Raw genomic sequence first — 24,021 nt, forward strand, 5'->3', positions numbered from 1 at the left:
TTATACTGCCTAGGGGCCCCATGCCGTTTCCGGGGGCCTATATGTCCACTTGCATGATCATTTCGATCGTTAAGGAGCATTCCACGTTGCCCTTTATTTCTTTGCATTTGCTCGGAGGGCCCTGCGCTGTTGTTGGGGCCCTTCTTGTTAGCATGCTGGGACACTCTTGTCAATCACGGGTCCTTCCACGGATTCTTTCCATTCGCCAGAAAGGCTCTGTGAGCTATAGCCGGGGTCCCATATGTTAACCTGCCGGGATATTCTCGGTTGCTTAGGGGCCGTTTACATGGGTCTCGGTTAACCTACCGACACACTTGCGATATGCTCATGGGTCCTCTACATTGGTCTAGGGCGTTTCCAATTCTCTGTCACTTGCTTGGGGCCCTACAGTCTTGTCGGGGGCCCATCTGATGGCCTGCTTGGGCACACCCAGCCGTTCGGGGACCCTCCACACTGGGTCTTGGGTACTTCCTTTTTCAATGGAGGGCCCTACGCTCTTGACTGGGGCCCTATATGGCAACCTGCTCTGACGCACTGGATCGTTCGGGGGTCCTCTGCGTCGTGTCTGGAATGCTTCCTATTTTAATGGAGGGCCCTACGCTTTCTGGGGAATCTTATCTGTTAACCTGTTCGGGCACACTCGATCATTTGCGGGCCCTCTACATTTGGTCTTGGGTACCTCTTTTTGAATGGGGGGAGGGGCCTTTGATCTTGTCGGGGGCCTACCTCATAACCTGCTCGGGCACATTTGATCGTTCGGGGGCCCTCTACATTGGGCCTTGGGCACGTGCTATTTGAAATGGGACCCTACACACTTGTCGGGGACCTTCTCTGTTCGCCTCCCCGACCACACTGCATTGCTCGGGGGCCCTGCACATTGGTTCCTGGTGTTTTAATTTAGGGCCGTCTGCTCTCATCCGGGTCATCTGATAGCCTGTTTGGGTACACTCCATCTTTCGGGGGCCCTCCGCACCGGGTTTTGGGTACTTCTTATTTGAATGGAGGGCCTCACGTTCTTGACGGAGACCTTTATGTTAACCTGCTCGGGCGCGCTCGATCGCTCAGAACCCTATACATTGCGTCGCTAGTATTTCTTATTTGAATGGAGGGCCCTATGTTCTTGGTGGGCCCCACCTATTCAGCTGCTCGGGCCGATGGCAGATGCAGATTGGGGGAGGGGGGAGGGGGGGGGGGGAGGCCCGGGGCCATCCCCCATAGACCATGTCGAAGGTACCTAAAGGCTACGAATGGGCCCATAACTGGCCGGGCGTACGCAGTTTTCTTAAAACAAAAAATAGCAAAATTGGATGCCTTTGGGCCTACAGACAACCAAGAACCATCGCTAGCAAAAGTAAAGAGTTCATAAGTAGATAAAGTTTATTTTTCGCGGATTGAGTGAGTGTTGCTTGTGGGAAATTTTGGGGCTCATCACACTGTCTAGAGGCATTACGCCGTTGGATGTCTGGCCCTATATATTCACTTGGCGCGCCAATGTGATCTCTAAGGAACTTTCCATTTTGTCTTTGATCTCTTTGCATTTTATCGTAGGGCGCAATGCGCTGTTGGGACGCTATCTGCCCCCGTCCCTGAGCATTGTTGATCCATCAGGTTTTCCTCCACGGATTCTTCCCATTCGCCCGAAAGGCTCTATTCACTATTTGCGGGGTCCCACATGCCAGAGTACACTCAGTTGCTCAGGGGCCCTTCATACAAGTCTAGGGTTCTTTCCACTTGCTTGGAGAGCCTTGTGCTGTTGCTAGGACTCTTATAACGTAAGGCACGGAGACACTCGATGCTCAGAGGCCCTCTACTTTGATCGAGGGCTCTCTCCATTTGGTCTCATTCGCGGAGGACTCTTCACTCTTATCGAGGCTCGTGTTGTTAACCTGCCCATGCACGCTTGATCGCACAGGGGTATTAGTTCATGGTCTTGGATAATTCCCCTTTGCTCAGAGGGTCCTGTGCTATGGCCGGGGCCTTATATGTCAGCCTAGCGAGACACCATCGGTCATTTAGGGGCCCACCACGCTGGTCTTGTGTTCTTTTTGTTTGCTCTGAGGACCCTATACTTGTTGACGAGAGCAGATGTATTGGCCTCCTGCGGAACCCATGACGCTCAGGTTCCGTCCCTATTGTCCCTGGTGCCTTCGCCTTAGAGGAGCAGTCGAAATCGTGCCAGATGAATTTTTACGCGCGATTGTCCGAACGTAACTTTACATGCTGCCGGCGTCGTATGTAACATTTCCATTGGCTTTTGAGTGCGTGAACCTAATACCACTGGTGCATCATTTTCTTACATATTTTGAATGCTTTAGGTATGTTGTACTCCTCAATAACAAAGGAAAAATTCTGCATTAATCATCAGCCATCAGCTGATTACATCGCCCAGCCGGCTAGCCGCAAATACATAAGCTAGTAATCAAGTCCATGGTTGGTTTTGATGGTATTAGCAGCCAAATCAAATCTATTTCGCCTATTGTTCCGAAACACTTAGCCTCAAAATCACAGCAATTAAAATTATCTGTAGAAATGAGTGAGCTCTATACGTATGCGTGCGTAGCACGCTTATGCTTTATAGGGCTGCGTACGGTAAGACGGGTTTCCGTCTTTATTGAATAAATGACGGAGTAAATATGTACATACATCAATATGTGTGTGTGTGTTGTGTGTGTGCGTGCGTGCGTGCGTGCGTGCGTGCGTGCGTGCGTGCGTGCGTGCGTGCGTGCGTGCGTGCGTGCGTGCGTGCGTGCGTGTGTGTGTGTGTGTGTGTGTGTGTGTGTGTGTGTGTGTGTGTGTGTGTGTGTGTGTGTGTGTGTGTGTGTGTGTGTATAAAACACTTGTCCCAAAATGTAAGGACCGATATGCAAGGATATTTTTTGGGAGGGAGCCCCAAACTCCAGGGGTGCCCGTAATGTCATGCGGTCCCAACCCCTCTTAACGAAATCCTGGATCCGCCCCTTGTATACAGTTTGAGATGGACATTTCACGGCTGACCTTTTCTGACTCCCGAAGGTCAAACAGCTTGATGTCCCGTGAAATACCTTTGCGCAGCGAGTCAAAGCATCATGGGCTACCGATGGCGCAAAAGTCTTCAAAATCGAAAGCAGTTGTCGATTTCTGCTGTGGCTGCAAACTTCTGCGTAAATGGGGATGCTCAAATAAGTGGGAGCCCCTGCCCGCCCAGCGCGAGGAACTGTCAGCCACGTTTCCGGCCCGAGCGCTCATTGGCTTGTCGCTGATCTATGGCTTAGCTAGGCAGGCCATCAACGTTTGGTTTACAACCAGCTGCAGATGTAAAACCCGAAGCCCGTCACGAAGCTCAGGTAAACTGGGGGCGTTTGCGGGTGTTTAGTTTCAGAAGTTATTGTGAGTGCCCAACGGATGCGTGTTGGCAACATGCCAGGACACTTCTCCCAATGTTCCCTAGTTCAACACGCCGGGAACGGGGATGTGTGAGAGACCAAAGGTTCGGGGTCTGATTCCTTGCGGGGCCAGGCCTCCCTGCCGGGGTGAGAGGTAGGCGACGTCATATAGCCCCAGTAACTGTGTCGTTAAGTCCTAATGACACACGGGGAAGGCCAGCCTATTCGATGCGGGACGTTTTCTGCTATGTTCGATTATGACTGACGCTGATGCGGCTTTCGGTCAGTCGGCCGCTGCTTCAATCAAAAACGGAAGCCGGTCATGCTGGTGGCCTTCCCCCTGCTATGCTGGTCCGTATGTTGATTTTGCGTGCCTGTTCCCGCGGTTCATCTGAGTTCGAGATAGGATCAGCGCGTGTAGCGTAAACGTTGTTTGTTTTACCTTAACTGAACTCTCAGGTAGGCTGCTGATCCGTGACGGCATGAGCAAACACGCAATTCAACGCACTCCCTAGATGGATTGACTGAAAATGTGTCGCGCGCGCTTTTGGCCAATTCGACTCGAATTTCAACTGTCACAGTTTTACTTCAGCGTCCCTTGCTGTCCTGCTCCTGGCTTTCATTATACCCGGTTCCTGCGCCCGCCCACCTTGTCAACTGTTTTAAACCCCCTGACGCCATCGCCACCCTGACACCCTTTCTCAAGTCTTTGTCGGTGTCGCTAAACAATAATGAGACGTCCGTCATCTCGTGGGATAGGGTAAGGAAAGATTGGATGGCTCTTAAATTGCGTCCGTCTCGTCTGAAGTGGCCCAGATTCATGTGAGTGGCTCCAACCGTAATTTAAGCATCAGAGAAGGCTGCATTGGTATGAAACGTGATGATCCAGGGTATAGGTACCTATTCAGTTAGGGAAGAGAGAGGCTGAAGGGCTCCAGCCCCCTCCCCCCCCCCCCCAATTTTGAGAGAAAAGTGGGCAAAATCCGAAAGGAACCCGTTTTGTGGCGAATTTTGGGATGCTCATCATGTTTTCGCGGTCCCCCCCCCCAACCCCTCTCGTCAACTCATTTTCCGAAACTATGCCGCTGGGACAATCGCAAAGTCTGTGGATCGCGTTGATTATGTGAGTGACACTGCATTGTTGTGGAGTCCCTAGTCTAACTACTTTCCGTGCCCCTGGTCATTTTTTTTCTGGACGCCAAAAATATGGGGAGACGCGTGCCCTCCAGCAGTTGAGATAACATAGAAGAATGGGGAGGGGGCTGGGAGCAGCCGTGGCTGCAGGGACCTGCTGACCCATTTGGTTCAATGTGTTTAGCGCTTAGATAAGGGTTTCACTTTATATACTGCCGGTCAGAGCCCCCAATGCTGGCTTAAGCCCCATCAACATATATGAACAATATGGGGAATACCAAATATCCGTGAAGTTAGCGATTCATTCAGTGATTCATTCACCAACGAGTTCCGACTTCTTTGTAAAAGGTCTAAAGCTCAATTCTGGCGCGAAAATAGCGAAAACGACCTTTATTTTGCTATATCATGTGACCTTCGAGGTTAAAAGCTGGGTAAAAGGACGGGGAGCTTCTTATCGCCCACAAAATTCGGCTGATTTTAAACTTGCAAACATCAGAATGTTATCCGCGAAAGGAACTAACGTCCGTCGAAAAGTCCTGACCTCCCAAGGCCACACTTCAAGGTCAAATTCAGGCTCAAAGGACGGGGAACTCCATATCATCCTACCGGCCGAATTTAATCTGCAAGCATCAACATATTAACCAGCGCAAAAACTAGCGTCCGCCAAAAATACCTGATCTGTCAAGAGCATCCCTCAAGGTCAAACGCGGGTTCAAAGCACGGCGAATTCCTCATCACCAAAAAACTACCCGCCGATTTTAAACATACTAGCACTATAATATTGACCACAGAAAGAGCTAGCGTCCATCAAAAAGTTCTGACCTCTCAAGGTCAAGTTTAAGCTCAAGGGACGTAGAACTCGATATCACCAAAAAATTACCGGCCGACTTTTTTAACATTCAGGCATCAGAATATTCACCACGAAAAGAACTAGCGTCCGTTGAAACGTTCTGACATCTCAAGGTAATCCTTCAAGCTCACACACGTGCTCAATAACCGGCCGATTTAAGTTGCCAGCACCAGAATATTCACCATATAGAATGTAGCGTCCGTCAAAAAGTTTTGACCTCTTAAGGCCCTCCTTCAAGGTTGAATCCAGGCTCAAAGAACGGGTAACTCCATATCACCCGAGAATTACCGGCCGATTTCAAATTGTCAGGATTAGAATATTCACCACAGAAAGAACTATCGCCCGTCAAAAAGTCCCGACCTCTCAAGATCATCGACCGAGGTCAAATTCATTATTAAAGAAAGGGGAGTCCCACCTACCAAAAAATTGCCAGTCGATATTTAACTTGCGAGCATCAAGATATTTACAAGCGCGAGAGGATGTCCTTTGGAGTTTCCCGTCGTTTGAACCTGTGTTTGACCTTGAACGGTGATCTTGATAGGTCAGGATCTTTATGGACGCTTGTTCTTTCTGTGATGTATATTCTGGTCCTGGGAAGTTAAAAATCGGGCAGTAATTTTCTGATGGCCTGCAGTTTTCCGTCTTTTCAGCCTGAATTTGACCGTGAATTCCGAACTTGAGAGGTCAGGGCTTTATGACGGACGCTAGGTTTGATTGTGGTGAACATTTTGATGTTTGCAAGTTTAAAGTCGGCCAGTAATCTTGGGTGATATTGAGTTACCCGTCCTTTGAGCCCTGGTTTGACCTTGAAGGATGGCCTTGAAAGGTCAGGTCTCTTTGATGGACATTAGTTCTATCTGTAATGAACATTGTGTTTGCAAGTTTAAAATCGGCTTGTAATTTGTAGTGACATGGTGTTGCCCGTCACTCGAGCCCATGTTCGGCTTTGAAGGGTGACATTGAAAGGTCGCGCTTTTTTGACGGACGCTAATTCTTTCTGTGGTTAATATTCTGGCGCCGAGAAGTTTAAAATCAGCCGATCATTTTGGGTTGATATGGTGTTCTCCGTCTTTTGACCTTGATTTTGGTCTTGAAGGTCGCGTGATTTTGCAAAGTAGACATAATTCTGTATGTTCTCGTGCCATAATTGACCTTGATATATTTCAGAACAGCCGATGCTTTTCCTTCTGCCGACGCCCCCAGTCATGGGTTAAGCGGATTATTTCATATATTTGGCCAATAAGGATGCCGATAGTATGGTGGTTAACGCGTTTGCGTAAGCCTTTGCACGTCTGGGAGACCAGAGGTGCGGGGTTCGATTTCCCGCGGTGCCTGCCCTTCCTGCCAGGGTGACAGGCAGGCAATGTCACAAAGCCTCAGCAGCTGAGTGCGTCGCAAAGCCTCAATGACGACGATCGATTGGACCACCGGCACCTAGCGCCGTCCCCGTCCTCCCAGGTTTCCCAACAACTGCTGAGGCGGCGTCACTTCTCTGGTTAAATGTCGTGCAGGCGAATGTCCAGTAGCGGCCTCAGCCGATAGATGGCGGTGAAGGCGGTGGGCGCGGCTCGCCGAGCGGCGGGCATTAGTCACTGTCGGTAGAGGGGTGAGACTTTCGTGCTCGACGCCGGGCCGTGGACGCTGTGTTCTTACCCAGACGATCGCCGGACCGCCACCCCCAGCGGCACGCAGGTGAGCGCTACTGCGTGGCGTCGGAGGCGGGGATAAGAGTGTGTCGTGTGACTTTGAGGCCACCACCAGTGGTCCAGCCGGCTGAGTAGGCTCCAGCGCCGGTGTTGGTACGTGACTGAAAGCCGGCCGGCGTGGAGGGCGGTACGTCTGCTGTAACGCGCGCTCATCCCAATGTCTGTGGCCACTGTGCTGTTCGCGGCGGTGTGCGCGCCTCTGCATTCAAAGCTCGCCCTCGGGCAGACGACTTTACGATGCAATTTGGCAGTCGCTGTTGGTGTGACGCCGGCCACAGAGTTTTGACGTTCCGGCACGGCATGCGTGATGCAGCATTTCCCGCGAAAATCATTTTGTGCGGCAAGCTAGAGAGAACTGAACATTGGCCAGCTTTCAGAAGTTGTAAGCGATTGAGCAGGAGAAGCATATTCCAACTGCCGCGTGCCTATCTCTGCCTCCGATCAAACGACAGTTGCATGGCTGGTGGCGACCTGCAGTCAAATTCGATCTGCCCGACTCGTCGGCGCGGGCGCGCCTGGCATTCCCGGCCGTCACTGACCCGCGACAGCGCGCCGCTGCTCTGAGACGTTTGCCTGATGAGAGCCGTGTCACGTCTGTAGCATCGGTTCCCGTTAGACACGCGCGCGACAGCTGCAGACCGGGCCGGCGTCACAGCACGCCGGTGCCGGTACAGACGCCGGCACTCCGCGGCGACAGCCGGCGGGCCGTCCGCGGCCGAGAGCCGGGACACTGCGAGGTCAGCAACGTGGACACCGCCAGGGGCCGAGACACTACGGAGTCAGCAGCGCGGACACCGCCAGGGGCCGAGACACTGCGGGGTCAGCAGCGCGGACACCTCCAGGGGCCTGGACACTGTGGGGTCAGCAGCGCGGACACCGCCAGGGGCCGGGACACTGCGGGGTCAGCAGCGCGGACACCGCCAGGGGCCGGGACACTGCGGGGTCAGCAGCGCGGACACCGCCGAGCCCCAGCGGCAGTACCGGAGGCGAGGGGGGGCGGGCGACGGAGGAGGGCCGTCATGCAGTGTGATGTGCCATCCGTGCGATTTCTGTCGTGTTAGCCCCACGCGCGGCGCAGGAGGCAGGTCGGGTCAATCCCGCCCTATGCCCTGTCGACACATCTCGTTCATCCATTTGGAATTTACTTATGCGTGGTAGCGCGCCCGAATTACCCTCTATAACGGTTTGCATCGTCAAAAATGCAAAGATTGTCGGGTTGGCCGATAAGTCACGTGCAAGATAATCTCCTCTGCAAGATATTTTCCATTGATTTTCTTAGCCTGTCCTGCTCAAATGACGTCCAGTATTGTCTCTTTACTGCTTTCACCATGACCCTGAGCCTGATTATACACAATCCTGGTTATTCACTGGTCGTAACTGGCCGATGAGGCGTCCGCAGTCGGTATAGGCGGATAGTGTTGACCGTTATCGACCCCGGGGCGTTTGGCCGGTCAGCGAGCGATGGAGCCGCCGCCCGCCGCCCGCAACAGCCTCCAACTCACAGCAGGGTCGCTCGCGAGCGTCGCGTGACGGGCATGGAGGCTCTGGGCGGTCTCTGCAGCCGGTCCGCCGCCACGCCGACACCGGGAAAGGTCGGCGCGTGGAGCTGGGGTCATTCAACAGCTCTTAAGCCGGTTTGTGTTGCAGCCGGCAGCTCTGGACCGTGCCATTCAGGATTCACTTAGCAGCTGTGGCCACTGGACGAAGCCAGACAGGATCTAATTTGCAATTCCATCACATCAGGATGCGTCCAAGCGCCTTCAACAGGACTCTAACGATTGTCATGCACCGTGAAACCAGACCCTGTGCAGTCCCTACCCAGACACTGTCCTGCCTCTGTTCCCGTTCACCCTCTGCCCTGCTCCCGCTGCACACCTCTGCCTTCCTGTTTTGCGCTTCTTCAGTCATTGTCAGCGCGCTGTCTTAACGACAGTCCGGGCCTTGCCCCGTCTCTGCTCTGCCCACTGTCACGCTCCTGCCGTGCCCCCCCCCCCCCCCCCTCCCGCCGGGTCTTGTCCCGCGTCTTCCTGCCCTGCCCTCTGCCAGGCCTTGTCCCGCCTCTGCTCTGCTAACTGTCACTCTCCCGCCCCGTTTTCTGACGGGCCTTGTCCCGCCTCTGTTCTGCCCACTGTCACTCTCCTGTCCCTCCCTCTGCCGGACCTTGTCCCGCTTCTGCCCTGCCCACCGTCACTCTTCTGTCCTGCCCTCTGCCAGGTCTTGTCCCGCTTCTGCTCTGCCCACTGTCACTCCCCTGTTCTGTCCCCGCCGGGTCTTGTCCTGCGTCTTCATGCCCTGCCCCCCCCCCCCCCCCTGCCGGGCCTTGTCCCGCCTCTGCTCTGGCGACTGTCACCCCCTTGCCCTGACCTCCGCCAGGCCTTTTTCTCGCTTCTTCTCGCCCTGCCCTCTGCAGGGCCTTGCCCCGTATCTGCTCTGTCCACTGTCACTCCCCTATTCTGCCCTCTGCCGGGCCTTGTCCCGCTTCTGCTCTGCCCTCTGTCACTTCCCTGTCCTGCCCACTGCTGGGCCTTGTTCTGACCTGTCCTTCAACTGTGTGACAAGTTCGAACCCTGTCACGCTCGTTCAAAGCTGCCCGGCCACCGTCCTGCTCTCGGACGCCTATCTGGCCGTCATCTGGCCGCTGTCCGGCCGCTGTCCTGCCCTCGGACACCTATCTGGCCGTCATCCGGCCGCTGTCCGGCCGCTGTCCGGCGGCGTGCGCCGGCGGGGCGCCCCGCGCGCCGCCAGTTTTTGCTGCTCGGCATCCAGCCAGTAAGCCTCGCCTCAGCGGCGGTGATAGGCCAGCGACCCCGGCTGAACGGGTGCGCTAGACGGACGCGTCCGCCTCGGCCGCATGCCGAGCCGGCCCGGCCCGGCACGGGCACCGCGACCGTCGCCGGACGACCTCCAGCCGGTGGAGTGGTCAGCGCCAGCTGAAACTGATGTGGGCAGACTCTGTCGTGGTTGGGGTGTGTTGAGTTCCCTTGCGCCAAAAGCCAGCTGAAGCCAGAGCCGCCTGCCCTGTTCACTGGCGCCACGATTGAGCGAGAGCAGTGACAACGCGGGCGTTATTTTGTCCATCATAGGCTATCCAGACGACTTTTTGACCAGATAACCGGGTGACTTTGTGCACGTTTTATACACTTTAGTGCACTTTGGTGGTTATGACAAATCGCAACCATGACAAAATCCCTGTCGTTTGGTTGGGGCTTAAAGTTTGAATCGGCCGTCCGGAGGATGCTGCGACAAAAGAGCTATGAGAACCGGCTGTTGTATATTTTGCCGCCGAGTTCCCCCTACTGAGGAGCTAGTTGCAGGTTGCAGATAGATATGTGTCCCTTCAACTTACTGCCAGGACTGTTGCCGCGGCAGCTCGCATCCTGTGTAGCACAACGGACTACGAGCTCAACAAAAACGCCCCGCGCAAGTGGCTGCTCCGCACGCCACCTGCACAGGAACGGAAGGTGGGCGGTGGGGGGGGGGGGGAGACGGCGCCCGTGCCAGCGCGTGCTGCGGTAACCCACGTCTGCTCCGGCGGCACGTGCAGCACACCAGCCGGCTCGGCCCGTGCCGCAGCCGCGAGGTCAGTGACTCAGGCGTGCAGCTGACTCGGTGAGGGCGGGAGAGCCTCGAGAGAGCCTCGGAAAGCCTCGAAAGTCCGGGCGGTGCGCCCGCGAAGCTCGCTGAGGTCCGCCGGACGCGACCATCGCGAGCGCGTGATAACCCAGGGCCTGCGCTGAGGTCAGGTCACCAGCAGATGTAGCAAGCGTCTGTCTGTCTCCGGACCCCGCGGGCTCACGTCGACCCCGCCGGACAGCGTCCTTCGGCGTCGTTCCGGTCTGGTGATGGTGGGTGGTATTGTTTTGTTGTTTATCGAGAAATCGCTAGCACGTATTTCTGGCAGCAGGGCATAATCTGAAACCATGAAGTTCAGCTCGTTAGTTGGTCGGAATCAGGTTGAATGTCATCCAGTTTGGATGTGCTGAAGACACCGATCATCTCTGGCTCCAATGTGACGTCTGGCTGAATGCCGAGCAGCTTTTTCTTTTGAAAACACAGGCTCGGATTGCAGCCGAAGCAGGGTATTGAGCATTATGACGTTATTAAAACGGACGTTATGATATGAAGTCCGCTAGCGACGCGCTCCATTTCCGAGAGTCAGACATGGACCACACGATAAGCTTTTCAAAAATTAGCCAAAGACGTTTACTTCATCCACAGCGTCGAAATGCCACGCTCCGGATACATCTGGTCCTCCGGCGCCGACGCCTTGGTTCACTGTCCATGACTGGTCCAGCCCCGCTACGCGCAGATGTCCTGGTTCACTGTGCAGTGGCCAGAGCTGGTCCAGCTCTGCTCTGCGGTAAGGAGTCCACCTCCGCGCGGCCGTGACACCGTGACGTGATCCCGTCACGGGATGTCGTGACGTGATCCCGTCACGGGATGTCGTGACGCAGAGGCGGCGGCGGTGGCGGCGGCGGCGGCGGCCGACCCCGCTGCTGCGATGATCCACCGTGACCGCAGCAGCCCCGGGGAGGCCCAGGGGCTCACCGCCGCCAGGGAGGGGAACCCCCGAGCCAGGCCCGGGTCAAACCCGGGTCGGTGCCGCCGCGTCGAGGTGAATCAACAGGCGGCTGCGCCGGCTGTCTGTTGGTCCGCCGACTCGGAGCGGCGCGACCGGCGCCGGCGGCGGTCAGCAGAGTGAGACCGCCGCCGCGCGGAACGGGGCCAAGGTGAAACTGCTGGGGGCGGAACGGCTGCCGAGCTCGTGCCCCGTAGCTCCGGCCCGTACGGACACGGGGCGTGGTTTGAATGCAGTTCTGACCTCGGTGTGGGATGCGGCTCCAAGCCTTGCCGCGCGAGCACGAGCGCGAAGTGTCCCGTGCTGTTGGTACGTCCACAAACCCCGACGAGCGACGGTCATCACCCGCTCAGCCGCAGGGTGGGTGTGGTTCTCCCCCCGGCGTCGCCAGCACGGGGCCCGGTGGTGCGTCCGGCTGTCTGGCCACGGGACGCGACCGACTCGTGGCTCCTCAGCTGGCGCGGGGTGGAAGGGGAGTCCTGCGAAACCGATCGGCGCTCCGGCCGGCGCGGCCCGTCCGCAGTCATCTCGTCAAAGGTCTGGTCCAAACCGATCGGCGCTCGGGCCGGCGCGGCCCGTCCGCAGTCATCTCGTCAAAGGTCTGGTCCAAACCGGTTGGGGCGCGCCGGCTGGCCGGCTTCGGCCATGACCTGCACCAACTCAGACCACGCGCGGGCCGCACGCAATGGGCAGGGGAGGGGGAGGGCACAGCTGGCCAGAACGCTGTGCGTGCAGGGGAAGGGAACGAACACCGTACCGCCTCGCTCGACGTTGAGTCAGCTTGATATCGTATTTGGGCCTGGCTTGTTGCGGTATTTGAGCAGCGTATCGGTCGCGAATGGACCGGCGCTACAGGTTTTTATGGTTTGTTTCGTGTACGCGTCCGACCGTGGGAAGTCAATGCCGACGCGATTTAGATCGTGCGCTTCTGTGGTCAGCGAGGCGTTGTAGCACCAACGGAGCGGAAATTCTCGCTGCGGTTCGGAAACGTAATGTGCGTAATCTGCGAACGACCGGGATGAAGAGCTCTCAGCGAACCATATCGGCCGTCAGCTCCTGACCCTCAGCGTCGTTCTGTACTAATGAGCCGAGGTGGCATTTAACCCCGGCTTAATCGGAGGAGCTCCGAGCGACTTCCGGACGGGAGAGACGCCGCCACGCCGTCCCGCCGCGCCGACGCCGACTGGGCTGGACTCCCGGGGAGGGACCTGCAGCGCGCCACCACGCCGGGTCGATATGGAGGCTTTGCGGGACCGGGTGACTCACCACCCCCGCCCCGGTCACGGGCCCACTGCCTTATACGGTGCTGCCGGTCCCGGGTGGCGCGCCGGCGGCCGCACCGCGGCGCGTCCCGCTGAGGTCTGTCCCCGGGCGATGGCGGCCCGCGTCCCGGGAACCGCGGCCGGCGACCGACTTCCTGGCGCCGTTCCGAGGAACCGGTCGCCGGCCGCCGGCGTGGAGCGGCGCGGCGTGGCGCGGCCGCCAGCGCACGTGATCCTGACGCTTGTGAAGCCTGGACGCGAGGACGCAGCGCCGGGGCCGGCTGGTGTGTGACGGCGGCAGGTCAGAGGCGCCGGAGACGGCGGGACCCGCGGCGGCTCGCCCCGAGCGACACACTGTCGTCCGGTCGGTCGGCCTCAACGGCAGCACCGGTGTGGCGTGGGATGCACGCGGCCATCTCGTTCCGTCACGTCACGAGACACGGCCGAGCGCTTCTCGTCGCGCCGTTTCGGGCAGTGGTCCGGAGCGGGGCTGGTGAGGACTCGGGACATCAATGCTGACATCTGTGAGCGCCTCACTCCGGCCGGGCCTTAACGGAGCCTCGCTCTGTCCGTACCATGTCTAACGGGACTTCTCCCAGCTGGTTTACTCGCAGCGGAGTCGCCTCAACTGGACCATTTGAAAAGGGCGTTTCGCTAGGCCTTTCCTAATGCCTATCAGAGAAGGACAACACTTGATCAAAACAGCGCGCGCTGAATTTGACCGTGTGTTTGCCTTTCACAAAAATGAAAGTGCCATTGTTTTGAAAAAAACGGGTTCGGGCCAGCTGTGCCGTGCTGCACATGTCCTCAGCCTTCACACCCAGCCGACTGCCGGCCGACAGTGCCGTTTGGCGGTCAAGCCGCTGTCCGGGTTTGACGTCATTCCCGCTCATGTGACGCTTCCCGGTGACGTCATGATTCGGGTCACTGACCGGGCGCCGTCAGTGCCGCAATCCCCATTGGAAACGTACCTACCTGAGCTGCCAACGATGACGTCGCAGCTGCCTACGTCATACACGAGCGACCATCCTCCAAGCAGAAGGAGCTGTTGTGACGCATTTGCCTCTGGCGTCACAGGTTGCAACTTGTGGACAGCTGTTGGTAACGCTGAACGCGGCCCAGGGCTTCACCGCGCCTGAGCGCATGAGGGAAGATCAATGCGGCTTGCCCCTCGGCCCTTGAAAGCCTGATCGTCAGACCGGAAACATTCGAGCGGAATTCGGTAGCCCAGGTTGATTTCAGCTGTACGTCGCTGGGTCGATATTTGGCACGTGAATGCTTATTTCACAGGTCGCGCAAAGCGCGTTAAGATCGTCACAACCTTTTGACGCTTCCAGGCTTCTCTAGCACGCCTGGTAAAAGTTGAGCGGATTGGTAACTAGCACCGAGCTAGAGCGCGTTCTTGCACTTCTGAGCATTTCAGGGTGGTATCATAGGCCAAGGGTGAGGGTAAGGTCAAGGTCATTTCAGGATAAGCTTAGATGCATTATCTGGTATGATTTTGTTGCTTCTCCGGTTATCATAATGTACATGAATCGTTGTTTTGTTTTCTAAATCTGTCAGCCATATATCACGAATTCTGTATGTCATGAACGAGCACAGCATTGCTTTTGATTTGACCCTTCAAGATTTTCCTCAAGTTGTCACAGATTCCAGCTGATTCCAGTGGAGTGTCAAGGGGCAGGGTCACTGGCCTTCTTAGGAAGCAGGATTTGTGTTTAGTTGTTATGGGTAAATATTTGCCGACGTTTGCTATGCAGTCATTTGAGCGAGAAAAATGCGTTGAGATTGTGGCTGCCTCCCCTACCGCCCCTTTCCCTACCTCCACTTATGCCGCCACTGGCTGCACATCACGATCCGGCGTCGTGCTCGTTCGGGACCCCCTCCCCTCCCTGCAGCCGCGGCGCCACGACGGCCGCCAGCCCGTCGCCGGCCAGCCGACGCCGGCAGCGCCGTGCTGCGGCCAGCCGCGGAACTAACGCGATAGAACTCGGTCAGGGTGGGAGCGTTGGCGGCGAGCGCTGGGCTGATGGGTGTGGCAGCGGGGACCTAGCCTTGGTGGGTGCGCATGTGTGTGTGTGTGTGTGTGTGTGTTTGTGTGCGTGCGTGCGTGCGGGCGTGCGTGCGTGTGTGTGTGTGTGTGTGTGCATGCGTGCGTGCGTGCGTGTGCGTGTGTGTGTGTGTGTGTGTGTGTGCGTGCGTGTGTGTGTGCGTGCGTGTGTGTGTGTATGTGTGTGTGTGTCTGGATTAAAGTTAGGGGGGAGGGGGGCGTCGAGAGTGAAATGTTTCGAAATTCTTTACTATGTGACATCTTTGAGCCGATGCGAAAGTTTGTCCCCAAGTCCAAGTGGCAAATGATATCCTATATAAAAAATTAGGGAGCGCTGTGATCCCCTGCCGCTCTGGCACCCTCGTATCAAAGCATGCCCCGCTCGAGGTGCGAGGAGCTAGCCTGTCACGCTGCGCCGGAGATTCACAAAACACAGAGACATTGACGCACAAAGTGTTTTCCATTGGTTGTCACGTATGATTAAAAGGCTAAGAGCATCCAAAGAGGGTCATTCGCGCCATTTTATGAAGTGAAGTCATCTGATGGACATCAAATCGGTATGTAGTCTGCGTGGGGAACGATAGCGTCCCCCGTTCCTCCCCTTCCGGGTCCACATGTTTCGTACGCCCCATCGCTGTGCACCAGTCGCCACGCCCAACGTCCACACGGCAGCGAGCAAGCTGACTCGATTTCCGCTGTTTGATTTCAGACGAGTTCGTCGCCATGACGACGGTGGACGCGGACTCGGTGACGTCAGGCTATGAGGAGGTGCGCTCCGACCAGGCGCCGGACGTGACCTGGTGAGCAGGAGGCGGTGAGCGACCAGCGCAAGCTCAGCGTGCACACTCCAGGCGCATGCTGACGGCAGTCTGGCGTACACTGAACTGTCTAACGGTGGTCTGGCGTACACTGGACTGGCTAACGGTGGTCTGGTATGCACTGGACTGGCTAACGGTGGTCTGGTATGCACTGGACTGGCTTACGGTGGTCTGGGTACATTGGACTGTAACGGTGGTCTGGTGTACATTAGACTGTCAAACGGTGGTCTGGCGTGCATGGACTGTCTGACAGTGGTCTGGCGTGCACTGGACGGTCTGACGGTGGTCTGGCGTACACTGGACTGTCTGACGGTGGTCTGGTGTGCACTGGACTGTCTGACGGTGGTCTGGTGCGCACTGGACTGTCTGACGGTGGTCTGACGTGCACTGGACTGTCTGACGGTGGTCTGGTGCGCACTGGACTGTCTAACGGTGGTCTGGTGTACACTGGACTGTCTAATGGTGGTCTGGCGTACACTGGACTGCCTAACGGTGGTCTGGTTTACACTGGACTGTCTAATGGCTGTCTGGGATACGCCGGCTATCTTTTTCGTGTAGCTACAAGTGCCCTTCATTTATTTCTGACCTGCATCAGTGATTAGGCAGGCACGATTCCCGGGGTCTTATCGCCTTTGGTCGGTGTAGGCACCTAGGATTTTGCTCTGAGGCAAATCACAATCACGATGGTTTGTGGAACAACAGAGGCAAAGTACTTTCATTGATATCGCAACGCAAGCAGTATTGGACTTCTTGTAATGGAGCCAACTCCATGCCAAACAAAACATCAATACAAAGCCCCCACCATATGCCACAGTTTATCGCAGGGTGAAGCAGGTCATATCGCGAAAAGGAGTTCATTCAGAAGTCAGTTATGACTAAAGCAAACGTGTGCTCTCCAAGCTCCAACTGCTACAGATGTTGCTGAATGCAATAGCTGTCTGCAGATGTGCGAATGTTTATGCTATCCGCGTTAGATGTGGGGAGGCTCAGAGTAAGAACTGGTACAAGTCTCCCTGCTCTCTATAAACAACCCTTTCCTATCCGTGCATACAAACAATGCTGACCACAGACATAAACATTGGGCGCTTCAATTGTCACACGAATGTATTTTGGAACAGAAATTCGCATACGCCCTAGGCTATTGATAGGCTTCCGTGCAGCTGAATCAGCATCAGTTTAAGTTGAATGGGTGGTCGATGCGTGAACTGCTGCATCTGTGGAGTTTGATGCTCTATTCAATATAATTGTATTTGGTTGCTCACCCACCATTTTTGAGGATTGTGATTCGGACCGTTTTCGATCCAGTATTTTCAAGTTTTAAGGCCAAGGCGTCACTTTCTCAAATCAATTGAAAGTTCGATAACATAAGCCTAATGTAACCCCCACACCTGGTGTGTGGTTGGATTTCGCCCACTTAAATTTTCGTTTCGATGTCAAAATGTTGTCTTATGCGTCCGATGAAGTTACTTCCCCGAAAAATGACTTTCCATTTCCAAGTCATTTTAAACTTCAGCTTCGTGAAAAAAGCTTAGAATTGGTCGTAATTCACACACACAAAAAATCACAAAAATGTCAAGTGAGTGCTACTGGACCATCGGATCACTTGCACGGATTTAAGATAACATAAACTTGTGCTAGTTTAAAATTCATGCCAGTTTGGTGATCCCTCGAGGCCCCAGCGTGTTCAGCTGGTAGCAGGGCTCGCCAAGCATGTGCCAATCGGCTGAAAGGAATGCGCTCACGGAGAAACGCAGCGTATAAGGTGTCTTGTAAGCTCAGTCCAGTGATGTTGCATGAGCTATGAAGGCAACACGGAACGGCAGCGTTCGGACCGGGTTTATGAACACCTTGGAAACGCGCGTTGTGGAGAGTGCATGGACCACTATTTGAACACATGGCGGCCCGGTACGCGGCCATGGGACATGGTGCAACAAACACTGCTCAGTATTTAACACATGGCGGTCCGATACGCGGCCATGGGAAACGGTCCAACAAACACTGCCCAGGATTTAACGCATGGCGGTCCGATACGCGGCTGTGGGACATGGTGCAACAAACGCTGCTCAGGATTTAACACATGGCGGTCCGATACGCGGCCATGGGACATGGTCCAACAAACACTGCTCAGGATTTAACACATGGCGGTCCGATACGCGGCCATGGGACATGGTCCAACAAACACTGCCCAGGAATTAACGCATGGCGGTCCGGCACGCAGCCATGGGACATGGTGCAACAAATGCTGCTCAGGATTTAACATCGCTGCTCGGCCGTAATCATATTCGGAGGCTGAACATACAAACGTCGTCTTGTGGTTTTGGCAATCTCACGCTTAGCGTTTGAGAAACTGAGAAAGAGTTCTTTAGTCGTTGCGGCAAGCACCGACATCCGCCGATAGGTTTTCATGTTTTTGCTCGGCACGTGTCATCGAAACCTTTCGGTTCAGTCGCCGGTGTCTTGGGCAGCCCCTAGCGCAGTGCGGCGTACTGGGCGACTGGCAGGGCACCACAGCCCGAATTATTGAATGCTCGCGATGTTCGTGCGATGTTCTGAATGCGACGCTCGTGCTCCGGGAATTGCCAGCCTTGTAAAGCCCTTATACCTCAAAGCAACCCACCTTATGATTAAAAGCTGCCACATACTGCAGGCCATGTTGGCGTATCAGGCCTGCAGGCGTATCAACGTCCCGGTTCAACATGTGAGGTACCCACAGAGCACTATGTGGTATGAAAGAATGTGATACCAATACTGATGGCTTCAGGTATCTAGTGTGCCATCAATTCAGGGACATTGCCTACATTTACTTGGTCCAGTATTCCATTTGTGTGCATATTCATCTGGGAGGGGGCTCAGATTAGCATTGGGGGGGGGGGGGGGGGAAGGGGTGGGGCTACCGTGAACGTAAAGTGACACTCCTGGCGAGAGGTGCAGGCTAGCACCATAACATTTGAGGCAATAGCAAGACGCGATGCCCAGAGTCTGAGCTGAGCTGACCGGAGCAGGGACGCCGTGTCGACCGGAGCAGGGACGCCGTGTATCGACCTCGCCGTGTCATGACCTCGCTCGTCTGACTGCAGGATGGTGCTCAAGTATGAGGGCAGTCAAATCATCTGCTCCAGCACCGGAGACGGCTTCGACGCCTTCCAGCAGCACTTCGGCGACGGGGACCGGGCGTTCGGCTACCTGCGTATCAACGTCAGTGTACCGTGATGGGCGCATCAACGTCAGTGTACCGTGATGGGCGTATCAACGCCAGTGTACTGTGATGGGCGCATCAACGTCAGTGTACCGTGATGGGCGTATCGACGTCAGTGTACCGTGATGGGCGCATCAACGTCAGTGTACCGTGATGGGCGTATCAACGTCAGTGTACCGTGATGGGCGTATCAACGTCAATGTACCGTGATGGGCGTATCAGCGTCAATGTACCGTGATGGGCGTATCAACGTCAGTGTACCGTGAGGGGCGTATCAACGTCAGTGTACCGTGATGGGCGTCTCAACGTCAGTGTACTGTGATGGGCGTATCAACGTCAGTGTGCGGTGATGGGCGTATCAACTTCAGTGTACCGTGATGGGCGCATTAATGTCAGTGTACCGTGATGGGCGTGTTAACGTCAGTGTACCGTGATTGGCGTATCAACGTCAGTGTACCGTGATGAGCGCATCAATGTCAGTATACCGTGATGGACGTATGAACGTCAGTGTGCCGTGATGGGCGCATCAGCGTCAGTGTATCGTGATGGATGCATCTACGTCAGTGTATCGTGATGGGCGCATCAACGTCAGTGTATCGTGATGGGCGCATCAACGTCAGTGTGCCGTGATGGGCGCATCGATGTCAGTGTACCATGATGGACGTATCAATGTCAGTGTACCGTGACGACCGTTTCTACTCCCGGGGAGAGGGAGGGGGGGAAGCGTGTATAGCGGACGTGTCCGCCGTGCCGATCATCGCTCCGGACAATGTCCTGCAGGACGGTGCAAGAACTTACGAGCGCGAAACAGCGGGTTTCCTTTCGGAACATGTTGAGAACCGGATTGCTACTGAGTTGTTCAACTGTCCATCGCGCTGCAAGCTGCTTATCAGCACTTAGCTGCACCCAAGCGACGTGGTCAATGTTATTACCGTGCGGGATTTTTTTCCATGTACACTTGCGGACATTGTTTTGCACGGTGCGCATGTGCGCTCCCCCCCCCCCCCCCCCCCCCCCCACACACACTCGCCTTGCCCCGAGCTATTTTGCCCGTACTGCCAGGATGTACTCTGTGATTAGCATGTCCGCGTCGTCAGCCGACCCCCTTTCCGTTGCTGATCAGCGTAGTCCATGATATGTTCAAGCTGCATAAAACTCATTGTCCTGGAGCCCTGCACCGAACCTCCCGATCACCGTGGCCTGGTTTGACCCTGTGTCGAGCTGTATGGGCCATGTTCTATTCACCGGCCTGCTCTCCTCGCGTGGCCTTCTTCGGCTCGCTCACCCCTGCCTGACTCATGGCACTTCTGCTCCCCGCAATGACACATCGGACCAGGGGCGTAGTTTCCTGTTGGGTTGGAGTTCCAGCCCCCTCCCTCAACACTTAACCCTCGCCGGAACAGGGGGATCGATGCGACCTCCCTGAGGTTTTCTGGGGGTACCTCTCTGGCATGTCGTTCAAGCACGCCCAAATTCTCAGCGGCCTACGTGGCGTCCACTGCGCGTGTTCTGACACCAAAGACGTGTCCCAGTTTGTCTAGTGTCGGGGCAGGGGACGTTTTTCGAGGAACACTGCGTGGTGGCCTACGGCAGACGCGGGCGGCGAGCGGCAGCCGACGACTCCACGGGCTGCCCTCGGCGAGCCGGCATTGTTACGATAACGGAGTCACGCATCTTAATAATGGACTCAAAATGCATACAACTGTGAGCTGTTGTATTCATAATTAACAAAGAAGAACGCATGTTTAGGGTGTGTGTCCCTACGACGCACGGCTTCGTACATATGAGTATAGCAAGATGAAAACGTTATTCTTTCGGGAATTTGGACCTTTGATCTGACATGATAAAGTCAATTATTAACATAAAAACATGAAACTATTACTAATTAAGAGATCAAGGTGTGGATAATTCACTGGTGGCTTATGCTAAGTTCTATCTTTCTTAATTTGGAAACGGCAGATGGGTCGTCCTCGACCGCCTCGCAGTCCGCGTCATGAAAAACGGCGAATCAGGGGAATGGCAAACTCCAGCCCTCTCCCTCACCTTTGAGAAAACTTTGTTCAAAATCCGGTAAGAGAGTCGTTCGTTGGCGTAGTTTGGGGGTAGGCTGCATCATTTGTCACTTCTCAATACCAACTCAAGCTGCGAAGCTTTGTCCACGCATCTGACCGTTGTGGCTTCTGCTCCCTCGGCGGATCTTTTGACTTCTGTGACTTCACTCTCCTTGCTCTCTCATCTGCCCGCTGCTCCGCGTTTATCTGCCCGACCCCTATGACCCTGCCGTCCGCTGTGACCCCTGCGACCCCGCATCGGAGGCGTTAACCTGCTGGGCGCCGCAGACGGGTGACGAGATGAGCCGTCGGACCAAGTTTGTGCTGCTCATCTGGCTGGGACCTGACGTCAGCGTGCTGAAGCGGGCCCGCATGTCCACCGACCGGGCCGTAGTCAAGAGTATCATCCAGGTCAGCACGCGCGCCGATGGGGTGACCCTGGTGGGGTTGCCGCCCACGAGACGCGAAACGGCGCGGTGCTTGGTTTTGGAGTGTCGGCTCCGGCGTAGCCCACGATACTATGGCTGACACTTAAGTCGGCGTTATGATCCTCGGTAACCGTACCAACTGCAAGTCACCATTTTTACGAGCGAGGAACGATTGCTCTTTATCCTCCTCGCCAGCGGACATCCCTGGGCGCATTCACCGGCCTGTCGGGTCCCTGGCAGCTCTGCAACTCGGGGGCCTCGTCGGGCTTCTAACCGACCGTGCGTGCGGCGATTTCAGAACTTCTCGGTGGAAATCATGCTGGAGTCGCGGGGGGAGCTGGACCTGGAGTACATCCGCTCCCGGGTGGAGAAGGCTGGCGGCTCTGTTTACGGCACCGGCAACTGACCTGGCGCGGGTCACAGATGCCTACCCGACGCAGCCATGGCTGAACGGACGCGGCCACAGCGGCGTCGCAGCCGGGCGGCGGGTCACAGGCGCCCACGAACAATCCCAGCTGACCTGACACCGGTCACGACAGGGGCCGGTGGCCGGCTCCCGCCGACGTGACGTCACTGCCGGACGTGACGTCTGGTTCCAGCAGGTGTGACGTCACAACCTGTCTCGCCGCGGGCAGAGGAAAGCTTCCGCCGATTCATCGCCTCTGGAGTTATGGGACATTGTTCGCCATCCGCCATCCGGCGGAGCGCCCGGCCACCGGCCGCGTCGCGGTACTGGTGCGGCCAGCGGGCGGGGTGGTGCGATGTTTGTCATTGTATTGTTGCTGCGCGCGTGGTCGCCGTCACGTGTTCGGTCCCGTGGCATCGACTGCTGTCAGTGCCTGCCTGCGCTGTGATGGGTCAGGATCACGCATCTTTGCACTGTGATTATGCGAGAGCCCGGCGAAGGACGGCGGTGTCGATGCCTAGTCTTGCCGATTGTTCGCCAAACATTTTTTAAGCCAGAATGGGCCACCCCTAGGCCATAGGTTTATGCTGGTGTGCGCCGTCCTAGGCTATTCCTGTATTGCTCTTTTGCATTTCCATTATGGAACGCTTTATTTCGTTTCATATGGTAGACTCATTCCAAGACAATGCCATCATTCCAAGAAGCTGCGATTTCCTCAGCGTTTGCGTTCGCGAAAGCATTTTCGCGGTTGGAGGGTTTCCACCTCTGCAACGCGTAAATTTTATAATACACAACGCTAAGCGCACGTGTTTGGATGTCTTGCTAGTTCAGGACGTGCTTGCAGAACGAGTGCTACCAAACTGTCTCTAGGTTGCCCATCACCCCGGCTCTCATCTCGCGGATGTGCCCCCCCCCCCCCCCTCCCCGTGTTTTGGACGCGATGGCAAGGTGGGACGTTGCTGTCACGACGGGCCTAGGTCCTTTTTCACGTTTCACGTAAGCCGAACAGCACGTTCTAAGATGCCGGACGGCCTTCGAGATGGTGATTTCGACTCGCGCTCCGTCCGTCCGCTTGTTTCAGCGCATGCCAAGTGATAGAAGCCTCTCGATCATTCTCACCGTACTGATTCACCACGCTGCGGGTGGGGAGCCGCCGTATTACTATATGAGAAGCCGACAGTCTGTCTGCAGCTTTAGATAGCTTCAAACTTGATAGCTGACTGAGCTTGAAGCGTACGTCATTCCCTGTATGCAGCACTCTGTATACCTTTCAATAAGTTCTTGCATTCAATTATCCTTTTGTGTTGCCAATTTTCAGCTGGCGCGGAGGCCTCAAAATTTTTATAAGAGAACGTTGTACACACCCAACGATTTGTAAAGCCGCGCAGTCACTTTGGAGCTGGTATTGTTCTACCTCACCAAAACGATGCACAGTTAAGACCTGGGATGTTCAGAACCTTGAACAGCAGTTTGTAATGCGTGATGTACATGCCAACTACTCAATGCTTTAAAAAGTCAAAACAACCCTTTTAAAAGTCGTACTGCCACATCTCAGTACGTTTGAACGGACAAGCTTTGTTGTTTTACGTGAGTGCAGCAAAATAATGCAGGACATTATCTCGAAGCAAAAGGAAGATTTTGCAAAGGCAGAGCCCGTCTCGTCACAATGCGAGGAGGTGATGGCGTACGGTCTGAATCACCTTTGCGTATCTCATGCCTCATTAGGTGTTGGTGGTTGACTTGCATTTGCATGTTGTAACTTCACGACGGCCTTGAACGTTCCACACCATTCACGCTGAATTGTCGCCGCGTGCAGACGAGCAAGCCCGGCCCGTGCACCGCCCGCCATCCCTCCTGACCAGCCCGGACAGGGCCGCCCGCCATCCGTCCTGACCAGGCCGGCCAGGGCCGCCCACCAGCCCTCCTGCCCAGGCCGGGCAGGGCCGCCCACCAGCCCTCTTGCCCAGGCCGGGCAGGGCCGCCCGCCAGCCCTCCTGCCCAGGCCGGGCAGGGCCGCCCATCAGCCCTCTTGCCCAGGCCGGACAAGGCCGCCCGCCATCCCTCCTGACCAGGCCGGGCAGGGCCGCTCACCAGCCCTCTTGCCCAGGCCAGACAGGGCCGCCCGCCAGCCCTCCTGACCAGGCCGGGCAGGGCCGCCCACCAGCCCTCCTGCCCAGGC

At 56.0% G+C, this 24,021-nt stretch overlaps 1 protein-coding gene across 3 annotated transcripts; it reads left to right on the forward strand.

Moving 5' to 3' along the window:
* Positions 1-6,945: 6,945 nt before the first annotated feature.
* LOC119106245 (coactosin-like protein) lies at positions 6,946-22,651 on the forward strand. Of its 3 annotated transcripts, none has more exons than XM_037229847.1 (5): positions 6,946-7,038; positions 15,653-15,743; positions 18,839-18,956; positions 21,297-21,419; positions 21,735-22,651. In XM_037229847.1, the coding sequence occupies exons 2-5, from the start codon at positions 15,667-15,669 to the stop codon at positions 21,840-21,842; spliced, it is 426 nt and encodes a 141-aa protein (XP_037085742.1). In that variant the 5' UTR covers positions 6,946-7,038; positions 15,653-15,666; the 3' UTR covers positions 21,843-22,651. The 3 variants fall into 3 exon arrangements, with proteins under 3 accessions (XP_037085742.1, XP_037085744.1, XP_037085745.1); XM_037229849.1 differs by lacking the exon at positions 6,946-7,038 and adding an exon at positions 14,880-14,951; XM_037229850.1 differs by lacking the exon at positions 6,946-7,038 and having other exon boundaries at positions 15,669-15,757.
* Positions 22,652-24,021: the final 1,370 nt, after the last annotated feature.

This window comes from Pollicipes pollicipes, unplaced genomic scaffold (assembly GCF_011947565.3).
Source record: "Pollicipes pollicipes isolate AB1234 unplaced genomic scaffold, Ppol_2.1 Scaffold_6138;HRSCAF=7277_pilon_pilon_pilon, whole genome shotgun sequence".
Classification (NCBI taxonomy): Eukaryota; Metazoa; Arthropoda; class Thecostraca; order Pollicipedomorpha; family Pollicipedidae; genus Pollicipes; species Pollicipes pollicipes.

What these genes read in the sequence shown, in the direction of transcription:
- LOC119106245 (XM_037229847.1), top strand. Translation starts at nt 15,667, where the DNA reads ATGACGACGGTGGACGCGGACTCGGTGACGTCAGGCTATGAGGAGGTG. An exon ending in CAGGCGCCGGACGTGACCTG is followed by an intron (nt 15,744 to 18,838) that starts GTGAGCAGGAGG and finishes GTCTGACTGCAG; the next exon opens with GATGGTGCTCAAGTATGAGG. An exon ending in TCGGCTACCTGCGTATCAAC is followed by an intron (nt 18,957 to 21,296) that starts GTCAGTGTACCG and finishes TGGGCGCCGCAG; the next exon opens with ACGGGTGACGAGATGAGCCG.